The following is a 15,583-nucleotide window of genomic DNA, read 5'->3' as shown; positions in this document are numbered from 1 at the left end:
AAACCACCCTGAGCCATTTTGGAAGGGTGGTATAGAAATCTTAATAATAATAATAATAATAATAATAATAATAATACATCACCAAGACCTGGCAAAGGCTTAAGAATGGCAACTTGAAGAAAGAAACAGAGGGTTTAATACTGGCTGCACAAGAACAGGCACTAAGAACAAATGCAATGAGAGCAAAAGTAGAAAAGTCAACAACAAACAGTAAGTGCCGCCTTTGTAAAGAAGCAGATGAAACCGTGGACCACCTAATCAGCTGTTGTAAAAAGATCGCACAGACCGACTACAAACAAAGGCATGACAAGGTAGCAGGGATGATACACTGGAACATCTGCAAAAAATACAAGCTACCTGTAGCCAAAAACTGGTGGGACCACAAAACTGAAAAAGTTGTAGAAAATGAAGATGCAAAAATATTATGGGACTTCCAACTACAAACAGACAAACATCTGCCACACAATACACCACATATAACTGTAGTTGAGAAAAAAGAAACACAAGTTAAAATAATCGACATGGCAATACCAGGGGATAGCAGAATAGAAGAAAAAGAAATAGAAAAAAATCACAAAATACAAAGATCTACAAACTGAAATTGAAAGGCTGTGGCAGAAAAAGAGCAAAATAATCCCAGTGGTAATTGGCGCCCTGGGTGCAGTTCCAAAAGACCTTGAAGAGCACCTCAGCACCATTGGGGCCACAGAAATCACCATCAGCCAATTACAAAAAGCAGCTTTACTGGGAACAGCCTATATTCTGCGACGATGTCTATATTAATAACAGCAACAACACTGATAATAAAATTCAGCCATCCCAGGTCCCTGGGAAGGACTCGATGTCTGGATAAAACAAACCAGTCAATAACACCTGTCTGACTGTGTAAACAAGGAATAATAATAAAAAATGTCGTTCCCCACCTTTTAAATGAAAAGGTGGGGAAATGAAAAGGTCTTTACCTGGTGCTGGAATGACATCAGAGGAGGTACTAGGTCAGCCTACCTGAGAAAAGCATGAGGTACCAATGTTGAAAAAGAAGGCAAGGGCACTCCAAGGAGAGACTTAACAATGATTTCAGTGTCTGGGGAGGTGGTCCATCAGCTACTTACAAATATATCAGCTGTTACGTAAATAGAGAAGAGCAAGTCTTTGTTTATACAAAGTATTAAGCCATTCAAAGTTATATTGAGACACGGGCAAATACTTTGTCTTATGTATAACACCCCCAGGCCCTGTATTTCAGTTACTATGGCAAACCTATCTTGAGGTTGATGGTAACCTATTAAGGTAAAGTGTGCTGTCAGCTCAGTTTCGACTCCTGGCACGCACAGAGCACTGGTGTTTTCTTTTGGTAGAATACAGGAGGGGTTTACCATTGCCTCCTCCCTCACAGTATGAGATGATGCCTTTCAGCATCTTCCTAGATCGCTGCTGCCCGATATAGTACCAGTGGGGATTCGAACTGGCAACCTTCTGCTTGTTAGTCAAGCATTTCCCTGCAGCTGTAACCTATTACCTGCACTTTAAAAAGTGTTTTTCCCAGTTTCCTCTGCTGTTCTTGTTTTGGGTGCAGTGTTGAACCTTGACTCTTAATCTGCCTAAAAATGGGTCTCCCATCTTCCTATCTCCACCCTGTATTAGGGGAAATTGCATTTTAATGGGATGCATCTATTTCAGCTTATTACTGAGTTTGAAGAAGACTGCAAGAAGTTTGCTGCCACCTCTGAATCCTCCCTCCCGGAGAAGTTCTCAGTGGCTCAGATCTTTGAGGAAATGGGAAAAGGAGAAGCCTTCAACCCAGCCCTCCTGCAGGCTGCACAGACTCTCAAGGACAACGGTCAGCATTTCTGTTGGGAAGTCGCGGGGGGGGGGGTGCATGGTTGCCAGAAAAGCCTGGATCCTTCACGTGTGTGTCACTTTATTTGTGTGATTCTTAATGAGCTAGACTTTGTATTGTGTTTCTGGGGCAACCCCTGTAAAACATCCTGTTCTTCAGGCTTATCTTGAAACTAGGACTGTCAGTTAATTTTTTAAAAAGTGGATCTTGGAGCCATCTTAGTTTTAAACATGTAAACCAAGTATGTTTTAAAGAGAGAAGTGTTGTTCTTTTGGTTTTAGAGGTACTTGCATAAAGTTGGTGCTGCTGCTTTCTCGGAAGAGGTCTCCCTTCTCAAGTGGGGTGTTCTAAGATGGTGCCTGCCATCTGCAGTGTTTGTGTATTTGTAGTTAAAAAATAACTAATCAGGGATGCCTTTTTGGTCAATATAAAAATAGTTTTTAATCAAATTGACCAGCTTTCTATGGCTTGAGGAAATATCCTAATGACGTCATGATAACCCTTCAGTGTGAGCAAGTTAGTGAAGGGAGGAGAGCAGGCCTTGTGGCAGTGAGCATGACGTGTGCCCTTTGCTAAGCAGTGTCCACCCTGGTTTGCATTTGAATGGGAGATATGTGAGCACTGTAAGACATTTCCCTTAAGGGATGGGGCCACTTGGAGAAGAATGCCTGCCTGCTTGCATGCACAAGGTTCCAAGTTCCCTCCCTAGCAGCATCTCCAGACAGAGGTGAGAGAGACTTCTGCCTCTAACCTTGGAGAAGCCGCTGCCAATCTGTGTAGAGACACTACTGAACTAAATGGACCAATGGTCTGACTTGGTAGAAGGCAGTTTCCTATTTTCCTATATTCCTAAGTCTGAAGCTACTCTCTCTGGGATATATTATCTGAAGCTGTATTTAGAACTATGCATGTTTCCAAACCATGAAAGAGAAGGTGTGGGGTTCTTGCCATATGGAGTATCCAAAGCCCTGAGTCTCCTCCCCCATTTTTCCTGATCTGTGAATTGCCTGCCCCCTTTCAGGCTTCAAGATTGCTGTCCTGACAAATAACTGGATCGATGACAGCCCCAAGCGGAAGTACACGGGGCTGACGTTCTGTCTCCTGAGGAGGTACTTCGATATGGTGTTTGAGTCATGTCGTATTGGACTACAGAAGCCAGATCCCAGGATTTATGAATACGTGTTGGAGGTGATGAAGGCAAAACCCGAGGAGGTGAGTTGTGCTCATCCGTAAGCCTCCTTTCTTGCAGATTGATTGATTGATTGATTAAATGCTGTCAAGTCAGTGTCGACTCTTAGCGACCACATAGAGAGACTCTCTCCAGGATGATCTGTCTTCAACTTGGCCTTTCAGGTCTCTCAGTGGTGCATCCATTGCTGTCATAATCGAGTCCATCCACCTGGCTGCTGGCCGTCCTCTTCTTCTCTTTCCTTCCACGTTCCCCAGCATTATGGACTTCTCCAGGGAGCTGGGTCTTCGCATAATGTGTCCAAAGTAGGATAGTTTGAGCCTGGTCATTTGTGCCTCGAGTGAAAATTCTGGATTGATTTGTTCTAGGATCCATTTGTTTGTTTTCCTGGCTGTCCATGGTATCCGCAAAAGTCTTCTCCAGCACCAAAGTTCAAAAGCGTCAATTTCTTGCAGAGGGGCCAGTTATTCCCTTCCACACAGCACAGCTGCAGTGATTCTGATATGCTGCAGTGCATGGAGTGGGAGGGAAATGGCTAGGAAGTCTCAAAATCCTGAGTGACGCTAACGTAGGGAAGAGAATGGGCCTTGTGTGGCCCTGAGGTTCTGGTCCCTCACCCTGGCACAAGTCATTGTATCCCTGCTCCTGTCCCCCTCTGTAAAGTGGGATGAGAGTAGCTGCCTGCAAAATTTCCAGCCACAGCTCTCTCGTCTGTAAGTTGCCTTTCACTAGACCAGGAGTTCTGGTTGGACTAAAACTCCCATCCTCCCCAGCCACAGTAGCCAAAGGTCTTTGTGGCCGGGGATAATGAGAGTTGTAGTCCAGCAATATCTGGTGGCCCAGAGTTGAGGACTCCTGCACTAGATCAAGCTTACCAGTCTGGATGACTTGGATTCAGTTGGGTGTCTCGAGCTGTGAGCTGTGATTTCACTGGAGCGTAGAGAGTGCAGTGGGTACCAGATGCAACCTTCTGGCTCTAAAACAAGACGAGGTGGAGGTATGGCTGTCTGTGTGGCTTTAAAACCTCTGCAGGGGCTCCTGGAAGTGATCCGTGGGTCTTCCCTTTGCCACTTTCTCACTTTAACTTGCAGCTCCCTGCTCTGTTAAGGAAGGCCTGTGCGATGGAGCAGATAGCAGCTTGGGTGTGTGTGATCCAGGTGGGGGAAAGATTACATACCATGGTCCTGAATCCAGTTCAGGGCTGAATTTGAAACAAAAACCACGAGGTCGGATTGTTTCTTGTCCTGGCTGAGAGGGTGTGTTTGGGAGTGTGTGAGTCAGGCCTTCTGGTCTCTTGGGATTTAGAGGGGTGCTGCTGACTTAGGTCTCCTGTCTCTCAAGGGCAGCACGGAGGATTGGGTAGGGCACTGTTCAGTGCCTTGCCCTGCTCCATTAATGATGCAACATAGTTATTAAACACAGAGTGAATTGTGTCAATATCCTCTGTTTGCAGAATACATATATATGGATTGCAGAACTCTCCCCCCGCCCTGCCTGCTAGAGGGAAGAGTGCACACATCTCTACTCATAGCATGAAGGGAGCAAGAGACCTACGAGACTGGTGGCATTTCAGCAGGCTGGCAATGCTGATTCTCTCCTTCCAGCTGACACCAGGTTTTGACTTTTTCTTCTTTGCTCCCAGGTTATTTTTCTGGATGACATTGGTGCGAACTTGAAGCCTGCTCAGGAGATGGGGATGGCCACCATCCTAGTGAAAGATGCTGATACTGCTCTGAAGGAGCTGCAGGCTCTGACTGGGGTCCAGGTAAGGAGCTCTCAGGTGTGGCCTTTCAAGGGAGAGTTCCCTTCATTCCATGCAAGACTGGTTCAGGCGTGCTTAACTGTAGTTGATGTATGTGATTTTTGAGAGAGCTTCTCTCTTGGATTCTCAGAATGGAGGAGCCCTGGAGATGGGTGACTAACACCATCCAGGGGTTGGAGCACTTCCTTGCAAGGAAAGGGTGAAGTGCTTTGGCCTTTTTAGGGAAGACGGCTGGTGCAGGGAGAACATGGCCAAGATTTGTAAAATGACAAGGGTATGGAGAGAATAAACAGGACTGTTTCTCCTGTTTCTTCTCCCTCTCCCATAACCCTAGAAGCAGGCGTCATCCCATGAAATTGATTGCCAGGAAATCTAGGACCAACAAACGGAAGTACTTTTTCACACAACGCATAATCCACTTGTGGAATTCTCTGCCACGAGATGTGGTGACAGCCAACAACCTGGATGGCTTTAAGAGGGGTTTGGATAACTTCATGGAGGAGAGGTCTATCAACGGCTACTAGTTGGAGGGCTGTGGGCCACCTCCAGCCTCAAAGGCAGGATGCCTCTGAGTACCAGTTGCAGGGGAGTAACAGCAGGAGAGAGGGCATGCCCTCAAGTCTAGCCTGTGGGCTTCCAGCGGCATCTGGTGGGCCACTGTGTGAAACAGGATGCTGGACTAGATGGGCTTCCTTGGGCCTGATCCAGCAGGGCTGTTCTGAAGTTCTTAAGAGCATCTCCTTCTCTGGTCCCCCCCCCACCAGAAAGACCCTAAAGACACTCCTGTTCTTAATAATTTTAATAATTTGTTTTAATAACTGTTTTATACTATTGTTTTTATGGTCTTGTGTATGTTAATCTGTGTTGACTCTTAAATCATATTTTAATTTTGTACAGCACCTAGAGATCTACATATCAGGCAGCATAAAAATATGGTAGATAAATAAATATATGCATGGAGGACAAGTCTCTCCATGGCTTCTGGTCTTGATGGCTGTATGCTGTCTCTAAATTTAGAGGCGGAATGCTTCTGAAGTCCAGCGGCTGGGAAACGACAGTGGGAGAGGGCTGTTTGCTTACATGTCTTGCTTCTGGGTTGCCCAGAGGCATCTGGTGGGTCACTGTGGAGAAACCAGGATACTGGACTAGGACATTTTTGTCTGATCCAGCAGGGCCCATGTTCTGACAGTATTGCCCACGAGCAAAGATGCCTTTAAACATGAATTAGATCCAGGACGCAACAGCATAGTGGGGCTCCTGCTTTAAAGCTCTGCTTGGGGGCTTCCCAGGAGAGAGCACCTGTCTGTCCACTGTAGACTAGTATGCTGGCCTAGATGGACCTGTGGCCTGACCCACCAGCATTACTCTTATGTTCTTGCATTCCTGCGAGGTTCTGCCATGTATAAAAATATATATGGGACAATTATTTATTTAAAATATGGATACTACCCCACCCCTCCAGTGCACTACTGCTTGGGGAGACTCACAACATTAATAAAACTAGCTGGGCCGGGCGCAGAGCATCTGTGCCTCCTGCTGGCCCATCCATTGCCGCTGTCCCCCCACCAGTACCATGTCGGCATGCCCGGCTTTCTGGCTGGCCGCTCCCCCTTCCCCCGCTTCTGCCACCCACCCACGCACTTTTCTGCCAGGCCAGCTGGACGGCCCCCCTCCTTTCCCCCCCACCCCCCACTTTCTGGCTTGTGGGACGCCTGGAGAGCTGGCCTGGAAGTGGAAAACCACCTCCTCCCACCCCCTCCTCCCGGTGGCTGGGCCAGGTCGACCCACCACCACCTCCTCCTGCCGCCTCCTCCCGGCGGCCAGGCAGCCAGCCCAGGCTGGCCCACTGCAATCTCCTCCAGCCGACCTGTGGCCGGGCACTGCCTCCTCTTCCCGGCGGGCGGCCAGGCCAAGCTAGCCTTCCGCCGCCTCCTCCAGCTGACTTGCAACCGGGTCAGGCCAGCCCGCTGCTGCCGCCATTGTCTCCCATCCCCATCGCTATCCCCAGGTAGTTGTTCTCGTGAGAGCTGCCATGCATGGGATTAGCGACAGGTATGTTAGGAGAATTAAATATATAGATAGATAAATAGATAGATGCTACTACTGCTGTTTAATACTGTTTTTCACCAACATTTGCAAAGTGGTTTACATACAAAAATAAATAATAAATAAGATGGCTCCCTGTCCCAAATGGCTCACAATCTAAAAAGAAACATAAGGTAGGCATCAACAACAGCCACTGGAAGAATGTTGCACTGGGTTGGAGAAGGCCAGTTGCTCTCCCCCTGCTAAATATAAGAGAATCACCACTTTGAAAGGTGCCTCTTTGCTCAGTTAGCAGGGGTCAACAATGTAAAATAAAAGATTACTACAGTTAAAGAAGTTAAAAGACCAGGCTAAAATCACATTTAAAATTACCAATTTTTTAAAGGTTTCAAATTAAAAGTTATTAAGAAAAAGCTAAAAACTGAGAACTATGTAAAACTAAAGAACCTACCAGATATAAACAGCAGATAAAGCATGAAAAAGCTCTTTAAAAAGATGTTTTTAATTAAAAAGAAACGCTGAGGGAGGGAGCATGGTGAAGGTCTTTGGGCAGGGCATTCCAAAGCTGAGGGGCCACAACCAAAAAAGCCCTGTCTCTAGTCCCTGCCAACCGGATCTCTGTTAGTGGCAGGGCCATGAGCAGGGCCTGAGATGATGATCAGAGGGCCCTGGCATGTTCATATGGGTGAATGCAGTCTGACAGGTACCCCGGCCCCAAGCTGTGTAAAGGTCATGACCAGCACCTTGAATCTAGCCCGGAAGCGGACTGGTAACCAATGAAGCTGCTGCAGGAGGGGTATGACACTCATAAAGCAATTTGTGCCCATGAGCATCCTTACAGCAGCATTCTGGACCAGCTGAAGCCTTCAAACCGTCTTCAAGGGCAGACCCACATAGAGCGCCTTGCAGTAGTCCAATCTGGATGTTACTAAAGCATGAATGGCCGAGGTCAGGTCCGACTTCTCCAAGTAGGGTCGCAGCTGGCGTACCATCCTTAGTTGGTAAAAAGCACCTCTGCATAGCACCGCCACCTGTCCCTTCAAGGACAGTGTTGGGTCTAGAAACACTCCCAAGTTGCGGACGTTGTCAGTTGCAGACGTTGTCTTTCAGAGGGAGTGTGACCCCATCCAAGATAGGATTTGCCTCAGATGATCAGTTTTACCAACTCAGAGCGCTTCCGTCTTATCTGGATTAAGTTTCAGCTTGTTTCCCCTCATCCAGTCTAGAACAGCCTCCAAACCAGAGCATCCACTGCGTCTGTGGTGTCTGCTGACAGGTAGAGCTGGGTGTCATCAACATATTGATGGCACCGTAGCGCACACCCACTGATGACCTCTCCCAGATATTTCATGTAGATGTTAAACAGCATGGGGCCTCCTTGACAATCTCAAGAAGATGTGTCTTGGTCACCAAGTTTGTGTTTTTTCATTGAGAACTGGCTGTTCCCCCCACTTCTTGAAAGCCCGCGTTCACCCATCTTAATGGCTCTTCCTGCCTCTTCTCTGGAGCAAATGCAGTGACCACTTTCTGGAAAGGAAAGGAATGAACCTGGGGAGAAGTGGGTGGGAGGACGTCTGGAGGTGGCAACGGCTTCAAGGGCTCTTCAGGAGTGCTGATTCCAGCACTGCTGGGCGAATTAACCTTGGGAATGTTCCTCTGCGCCTGGCTGACTGAAGCCCAACAGGATCCCATTACTGTGTGCGAGAGTGAAATGCCTCTCTCGATAGTACTTCCGTGGCTCATCGCCTAATGAGCGGCAGCAAAAGGTAGCTCACGTACCAGCTGATGCCTTGAAAGTGGATCCTCTCCATCTGCCTGGAAGATGGCTTCCGTCTTCTGCTCTCCAGAGAGTCCTCTTCTGGAGTTAGATGTGGTTCACTCAGCAGTGTAAGAACTGCATTTTTTGCAGTGAGCCAGACTTGTCCCTTTTGCATTTGACGAAACGCTGTAATTGGTGCTACATCCTTTAAAAAATAATAATACAAAGGGCACTTTGAGATGGCAAGATTTATTCAGAGCAGGAAATTTTAAAAATGAGCCCTTGAATAATCGTAATTTCACTGTACAGTACCACTTTTCAATAAAGGGTTTTTAAATGTGAAATTGAGTAGAACTTTGAATCTTAGCTTTTTAAAAAAATGCAAGTTTCCAGTAGGTATATGAAAAAGCTGTGTCTGCAAAAGACCACCCTGCTCATGGGAGCTGATGTGCATTCCCCACTCACATATTTATATTTTTAAAAACTAATAAATAAGCCAGTTCTGTGGGTGCTCATGGGTTCTTACCCCGGTTCCCTGCTCCAGGCACCTTGCTTGGCCCATCACTTCCCAATACCTCTGCTGAAATATTTTTCCCTTTTTTGAGAGGGGGAAGTCTCCAAAATGCTTCACAGCAAGTTTTGCAAGGGTATTTCACATGCTATTGAGACTCAAAGCATGCATGCAACCTGAAACCATATATGAAGTGAGCAAAACTGCCTGTGTGGTGACGCATGACTCCGTACAGGATTCTGAGTACTGAATTAATTATGTTTTAGTGGTGTAGACCACTAAACAGAAACCAATAAAACAAACAAAATACCCCATTGTGCCCTAAGTGGGAAGCCAGAGGAAACCAGCTGTGTTCCATTAAGGGGCCTGCAGAGCAAAGGTTCTGAATGCCAAACCAGTAATTGCAGGGAGAGCTGCGTCAAGGAAAAATCCCAAATGTATAAACTCTCCCTGCTGTCCAGACTGTGGACCCCAGAGTGGTGGTGTGGACTGAGTGTTGGGCTCTGGGGGAGACCCTGCCTTGGAGTCCTTACTGGGCCATGAAGCTCATGGAGGGTCTTTGGCCAGTCTGCCTCTCTCAGCCTCCCATACTTTCTTAGAGGGGGGCATGGCTCAGTTCCCAGGCGAAAGGGCTTGGAGAGTTGCTGCCAGTTAGAGTAGACCAGGGGCTCCCAACCTTGGGGTCCCAGATGTGGTTAGACTAGAACCCACAGCATCCCAGCCACCAGGGCCAAAGGCCACAACCTCTGGGACCCAAAGGTTGTGAGCCCTGGAGCTTTGGCGCTCTTACCCCTGGATGTCGGGGCCAAAGTCCAGGGCCTCCACACCCCGGGTGCTCCCAAATCTTCTTTAGTCTGTCCTCGGTGGCGTGGTCACCGCTGGCCTGCACTGTGCTGGGCAGCTGAATCTGATTGTGACCTGTGCTGGGTGCTTTTCAGACAGAGGTGGGAGTGGGGATGGGGATATGTTTGAGGCCTTTGTTGGGGGCAGGGGGGTCCAAAGGCCTTTAGGTGATGATGCCTAACTTGTAGCGGGGCGGGGGGGAGTGACCTCCAGCCGGGGGGACGGACTCCAAAGGCCTGTAGGTCTAGGCTCCAGAATGACCTAGGTGCACCTCTGCCCTGGAGTAGACAATTCTGGGCTAGATGAATTGGATTGAGACCTTGGGTTAGGGCGGTATAAAAATGTGCTAAATAAATAAATAATAAATAAATAGATGGGCTACCTTGGTAAAAGGCAGCTTCATACAGTCATAATTCAGGACGTTCCCCCATTGTGGTAGTCTGCTGTATCCCCAAAGGGAATAAGGAAAACCCATGCACTGAACCTCTCTGGAATAAAATTTATTTCTCAGATTTGTAGACCGCCCCAAATCTCAGTCTCTTAAAACAAATTAAAATGAAAACCTTAAAACCATTCAAAACCCACAGTCATTAAAAGGTTTGGGTGCAAAAATGGGTCTTTAGGGACTTAAAAAAAGTTGTCAAAGAAGCTGCCGTCCCCCAACTCCCTAGACTAGACCTGAGTGTCTGGATATATGGGGAGGAGAGCTGGTCTCGCGATAGTGAGCATGGATTGTCCCCTTTGGTGTGCAGGGTCTGCCCTGGTTTGCACTCGGATAGGTGACTGCATGTGGGCGCTGCCTGCTGTAAGGTTCCCTAAAGGGAATGGAATCTTAGCTCAATGGCAGAGCATCTGTTCAGCATGGAGAAGGTCCCAGTTCCCTCCCTGGCAGCATCTCCAAGATAGATGATGAAAGAAAGACTGGGAAAAACTCCTGCCTGAAACCCAAGAGAGCCGCTGCCAGTCAGTGCAGACAAGACTGAGCTCGATGGTCTGTCTGACTCAGCATAAAGCGGCTTCCTATGTACCTGACTAGAAGAGTTCAGATTGCCCAAGGGGCAAAAACAAGAACTTTGGGGAGGGGGCACAGCAAATTCCAGTTTTCTCAGCTCTCCCAGTGGCACTAAAAATGAATCTCTATCTCTCTCTCCCTCTCCACAGCTTATTGGCCAGGAAGAACCCCTGCCTCCAGCATGTGAGCCAGAGGATGTAAGCCATGGCTATGTGACCATCAAGGTAGGAGGATATTGACTGTACTCCTTGGACAGCATTCAGGAGGGGAAATGGTTCTCTGGGATGGTTGATGACCGCTCTCAGCAGTGCATGTTGAAACTCGTGTGGCTTTGTTTGGTCTCAATACTACTCAGCCATTCCTGTGTCCTAGTGAAAGGTGAGCATCTTTCCTTCACCCACCACTTCTCACGGCGTGTTTAGGGGTGGAGATTGAATGACGTGACACAGGCTCTGACTGAGCAAGGGGCATGCCTCCACTGCAGCAACCCAGGCTCTTGATGTGATGCTTTTATTGCCAAATGAATGTGTGAAATCACTCTCTGGATTAAAGGGTAATCTCTGCTGGCTGGCTGGCTGGCTGGCTTGATAACACACACTTGTTCACACATGCCTCAAATTTAGGGCTGCCACTTAGGAAGCAAGACCGGGTCTGGCTTTTCAACGGTGCGCCTATGATATGATGGTGCTGCTCTGGATGAAGAGTTGGAGGATTTGGCCAATTTTAGAATGTGGCAACCTTCCTCTGGCTGAAGCAAGAGACTTGTACAGAGCTCCATGAGCTGCTCTCGAACCCCATGCAGCTTGAGCTCCCTGTCTGTTGATGTGTTAGCTCTTTATAGTGCCTCACCCCGATGTGGCTCTAGGCACTGCAGACCTGTTCATTTCCTCTTTTTGTGATCTTTTGAGAGCATTGGCGTGTGCCATATCTCTTAGGGAGATGTCCCTACTGATCATAGCCCTAGAACTCCTGTCCTAGCAACTTCATCAAAGGCCAAGTATGATGAGTTTCTGGCAAGGCTCCAAGACTTGAGCCGGCTTTTGTAAGCAGGCGTGCAGTAAATTTGTATTTAGTCTTAATATGCGATGCAAGTGAAATAATTGTCATGATCAATGGGGTGTGTCTGGTGGGAAGTCCTGCATGTTATGGAAACCCTTGTGGGCGGGGGGCATAGTGTGGGCCTGTGGATGGGCTGCACCACCCAGAGTCCAACTTGCTGCTTATTGACTTTGTCCCATAGAACTCAGTGGGAGGCCCCAAGAAGAGGCAGTTTCTTATTGCTCAGCATCATGCCATTGGGTGTGTCCTGTTTCTCGGTCATATATTGGCATCTCAGATCTTTTAGGAAGTGTGTGTCTGGATTTGGTGGGTGAGGATGTGTTCCTATTTTGAATGATGGGACTCCATCTTGACTTCTAAGGGGTGGGCCAGACATTACAATCCAATAAACAAATTTATTCAATTTATAGACTGCTTTTCATAAAACTAATCCTAAGACAGTTTACAACAGGAATACAGCAGGATTCCATAAAATCACATTAAAACATTAAAATCATCTAAGACCATTAAAATACCAAAAAGCAACAGCCATAAAAAAACAAAGACACATCAGCCAGAAAGGAGAGATTGGCAAAGCCTAAGGGGTAAAGGTCTGGACAAATCAGTGTGTGTCATGTTTTGCTACAATTCTCCCTTGGAAGGGAGTCAAGCCAATAAAGATTTGAGTTCAGTTGCCATTAAGGCTCAGCACAATCTTTTTACTCTCTGGCTTGGTTCCAACCCAGGCGCTCCGTTTAAAAAATGTCTGATAAACTGTTCAGTCCTTCTGTACAGATTTTGAACCAGTTCACATGCAGAGCAAGGCAGGTCTGCACCACTTGTGACCCACCGAGTGGAATGCAGACCACCACCCACATCTATGCAGTCTGCCAGGTGCTTGACAAACACCCACCCACCCCTGTTTATGTGACCCAGGCAGCTGCCAGAAACAGGAGGCTGATGGAGCCCCTGGTGGGCTTGGTTTGGTCTGGCTGGCAAGTAATGAATTGTGTCTGCTTGGATTAACAATGCTGCAAAAGCTTGCATCACAGTTTATCTTCTTATAATGATTAACAGAGTTCTGGAGGACGAGGAGGTTTAGGTAAATATATTGACGTTCATATATTTAACTGGAAGTTGATCCCGCCCCCCAGTGTGCTATTTACATACTCTGGGACCACCTGCTCTAGAACTCTCTCCATTATATTTGCCCACTGAGAAGACTGAATGAATTTCAGTCTCCAGATATTTCCACATTGATCTGCATAGTAGAAATAGAGAGCATTGTTTTGGGTCATTTCTAGTGAGCCTGAAATTAATGGGGTTAGAAATGTCTTTGGGGTTCCCCCCCCCCCGAAATTCAACCTACTGCTGCCAAACCCGTGTTCAGGAGGTCCCAGACGCCTCCAAAGCTCAGGCTTGGCTCAGTATGGGAGCCCTTGCTGCCCTCTCTCTTTCCCGTTGTTAAATGTATCTGTTGGCGGGATCTTCAGTAGGCCCTCAGTGCTGCTGTGAGCCCTCTCCTCTGCCAGGTAAGTTTGGGGAAGGGCTGGTGGGCTCCAGGGCCTCATCATGCTTCCAGTGACATCACTGAGGACAGGTCAGTTTCTGCTTGAGGTGAAAGTAGATGCAGGTGGTAGAAGAGCGGCTGGTCCTTTCCTCCTTCACAGATTTTCCTGAGAAATGTAATCCCTTTTCCTTGCCTCCTTGAGCTAAGAGAGAGAGAGGACATTCTTGTGTTGCAGTCTGAAGAACCCCCCTGAATTTCTGGTGATCAAAACACTTAATTTGAACTAGTTACTTCAGGGTTATCAAGCATGGGTCCCTGGATGTTGCTGGACTACAACTGCCATCATCCCTAGCCCCAAAGACCTTTGTCCATAGTGCCTGGGGATGATGGAAGTTGTAGTCCAACATCAAACATGTTTGAGAACCTCTGAGTAACTGTTCTTGGAGTTCAGTTCTGATGTCCTGAGGGATTTGGCAGGGAGGGCAGGACAGCCACCCTCTCCTAACCTGGTTTTTGGGTTGAGTCCTGAAACCAGTCCAAAAACCAGCTCAAGTGGTTCAGGTCTTCCTCTGTGTGTGAATGAGACCCAGGCCTTGCACTGGCAGATGTTGGAATACATCGTATAGACTTCATATTTATTTATTATTTATTCAATTTCTATACTGCCCTTCCAAAAATGGTTCAGGACAGCAGAGAAATGATAAAGAAATAAGATGGCTCCCTGTCCCCAAAGGGCTCACAATCTAAAAAGAAACATAAGATAGACACCAGCAACAGTCCCTGGAGGTACTGTGCTGGGGGTGGAGAGGGCCAGTTACTCTCCCCCTGCTCAATAAAGAGAATCACCACGTTCAAAGGTGCCTCTTTGCCCAGTTAGCAGGGGTCCGTTATTGTAACTTGTCCTGAGATGTAGACGTGCAGGTGTTCCTGGCAGCACCACTCATGCTTGTGACCATTGCCTTCTCTTTCTCCTTCAGCCTGGTACCCGCTTGCATTATGTGGAGTTGGGTAGTGGCCCAGTTGTCTGCCTCTGCCATGGCTTCCCAGAGTCCTGGTTTTCTTGGAGGTACCAGGTAAGGCAAAATTTCCCCTACAAGGAGAGAAGGGTACACGTTGGCCCCCCTCCATATGCACTGTGCTGTACAGAGTAACACCGGAAAAGAAAAGTCCCTGTTCCAAGGAGATTACAGACTCAAAAACAACCTTGGGCTCCCAGATGCTGTTGGATTAAAGCTCCCATCATGCCCTGCCAAAGGCAATGGGCACAGAGGGGAGAAGTTGGGCTTGCCTACAGAAAACTCCCTAGGGAAGTAGGAGGATCGTGGTTGCCCTGAATTGGAGGGTGGTAAGTCGTGGCTGCTACTTTGTCCCCTTGCACAGAAGGGTAGGAATTGCACCTGGAAACTGACAGGGACACTGAGTCAGACCCTCGGTTCAGCTAGCTCAGTATCATCTAGACTGACTGGCAGTGGCTTCAGGCAGGAATCTCTCTAAACCAGGGCTGCTCAACTTCGGCCCCCCTGCAGATGTTGGCCTACAAGTCCCATAATCCCAGGCTATTGGCCACTGTGGCTGGGGATTATGGGAGTTGTCGTTCAAAAACAGCTGGGGGGCCTAAGTTGAGCAGGCCTGCTCTAAACCCTAACCCTGGAGATGCTGCCAGGGATTGAACCTGAGACCTTCTGCATGCCAAGCAGATGCTCTACCACTGAGTTATGCAGTAGACAGCATTCACATGTAGTCACCCTTTCAAATACAAACCAGGGCAGACCTTGCTTAGCAGTGAGGCCATTCATGCCTGCTAGCTCAGGAACAGCTCTCCACCAAATACCCAGAATAAAATGTTCCCTGATGGATGCCTCATTCTGCTTAGAAACTGAACCCCAGGCCCAGACGCCCCACACTGCTTCCTTGGACCTCTCCCCAGAAGAACCACACACCCACACACCCACTACACCTGTCAGCAACCAAGCCACCTGGTGGGGGAGTCTGTCCAGAAAGGGACGAAGCAGAGAAGTTGTTGAGTCTTCAGAGCCGGAAGCAGAGCAGGGCACGGCAAGAGACAGTGTTCCA

The 15,583-nt window shown here is 47.8% G+C and overlaps 1 protein-coding gene across 3 annotated transcripts in view; it reads left to right on the top strand.

Annotated features, from left to right (window-relative positions):
• EPHX2 (epoxide hydrolase 2) overlaps positions 1-15,583 on the top strand; it is a 91,706-nt gene that overhangs the window by 17,076 nt on the left and 59,047 nt on the right. For all 3 annotated transcript variants that reach the window (XM_053249519.1, XM_053249539.1, XM_053249530.1), the window contains exons 3-7: positions 1,681-1,840; positions 2,862-3,052; positions 4,672-4,794; positions 11,112-11,186; positions 14,488-14,583. In XM_053249519.1, the coding sequence (XP_053105494.1) occupies positions 1,681-1,840; positions 2,862-3,052; positions 4,672-4,794; positions 11,112-11,186; positions 14,488-14,583 (645 nt within the window). The remainder of the gene's footprint in view (positions 1-1,680; positions 1,841-2,861; positions 3,053-4,671; positions 4,795-11,111; positions 11,187-14,487; positions 14,584-15,583) is intronic.

This window comes from Hemicordylus capensis, chromosome 1 (genome assembly GCF_027244095.1).
Source record: "Hemicordylus capensis ecotype Gifberg chromosome 1, rHemCap1.1.pri, whole genome shotgun sequence".
In the NCBI taxonomy this organism is placed as follows: Eukaryota; Metazoa; Chordata; class Lepidosauria; order Squamata; family Cordylidae; genus Hemicordylus; species Hemicordylus capensis.
The sequence above is the reverse complement of the archived record's forward strand: the minus strand, read 5'-3'. Positions and strand labels throughout refer to the sequence as shown.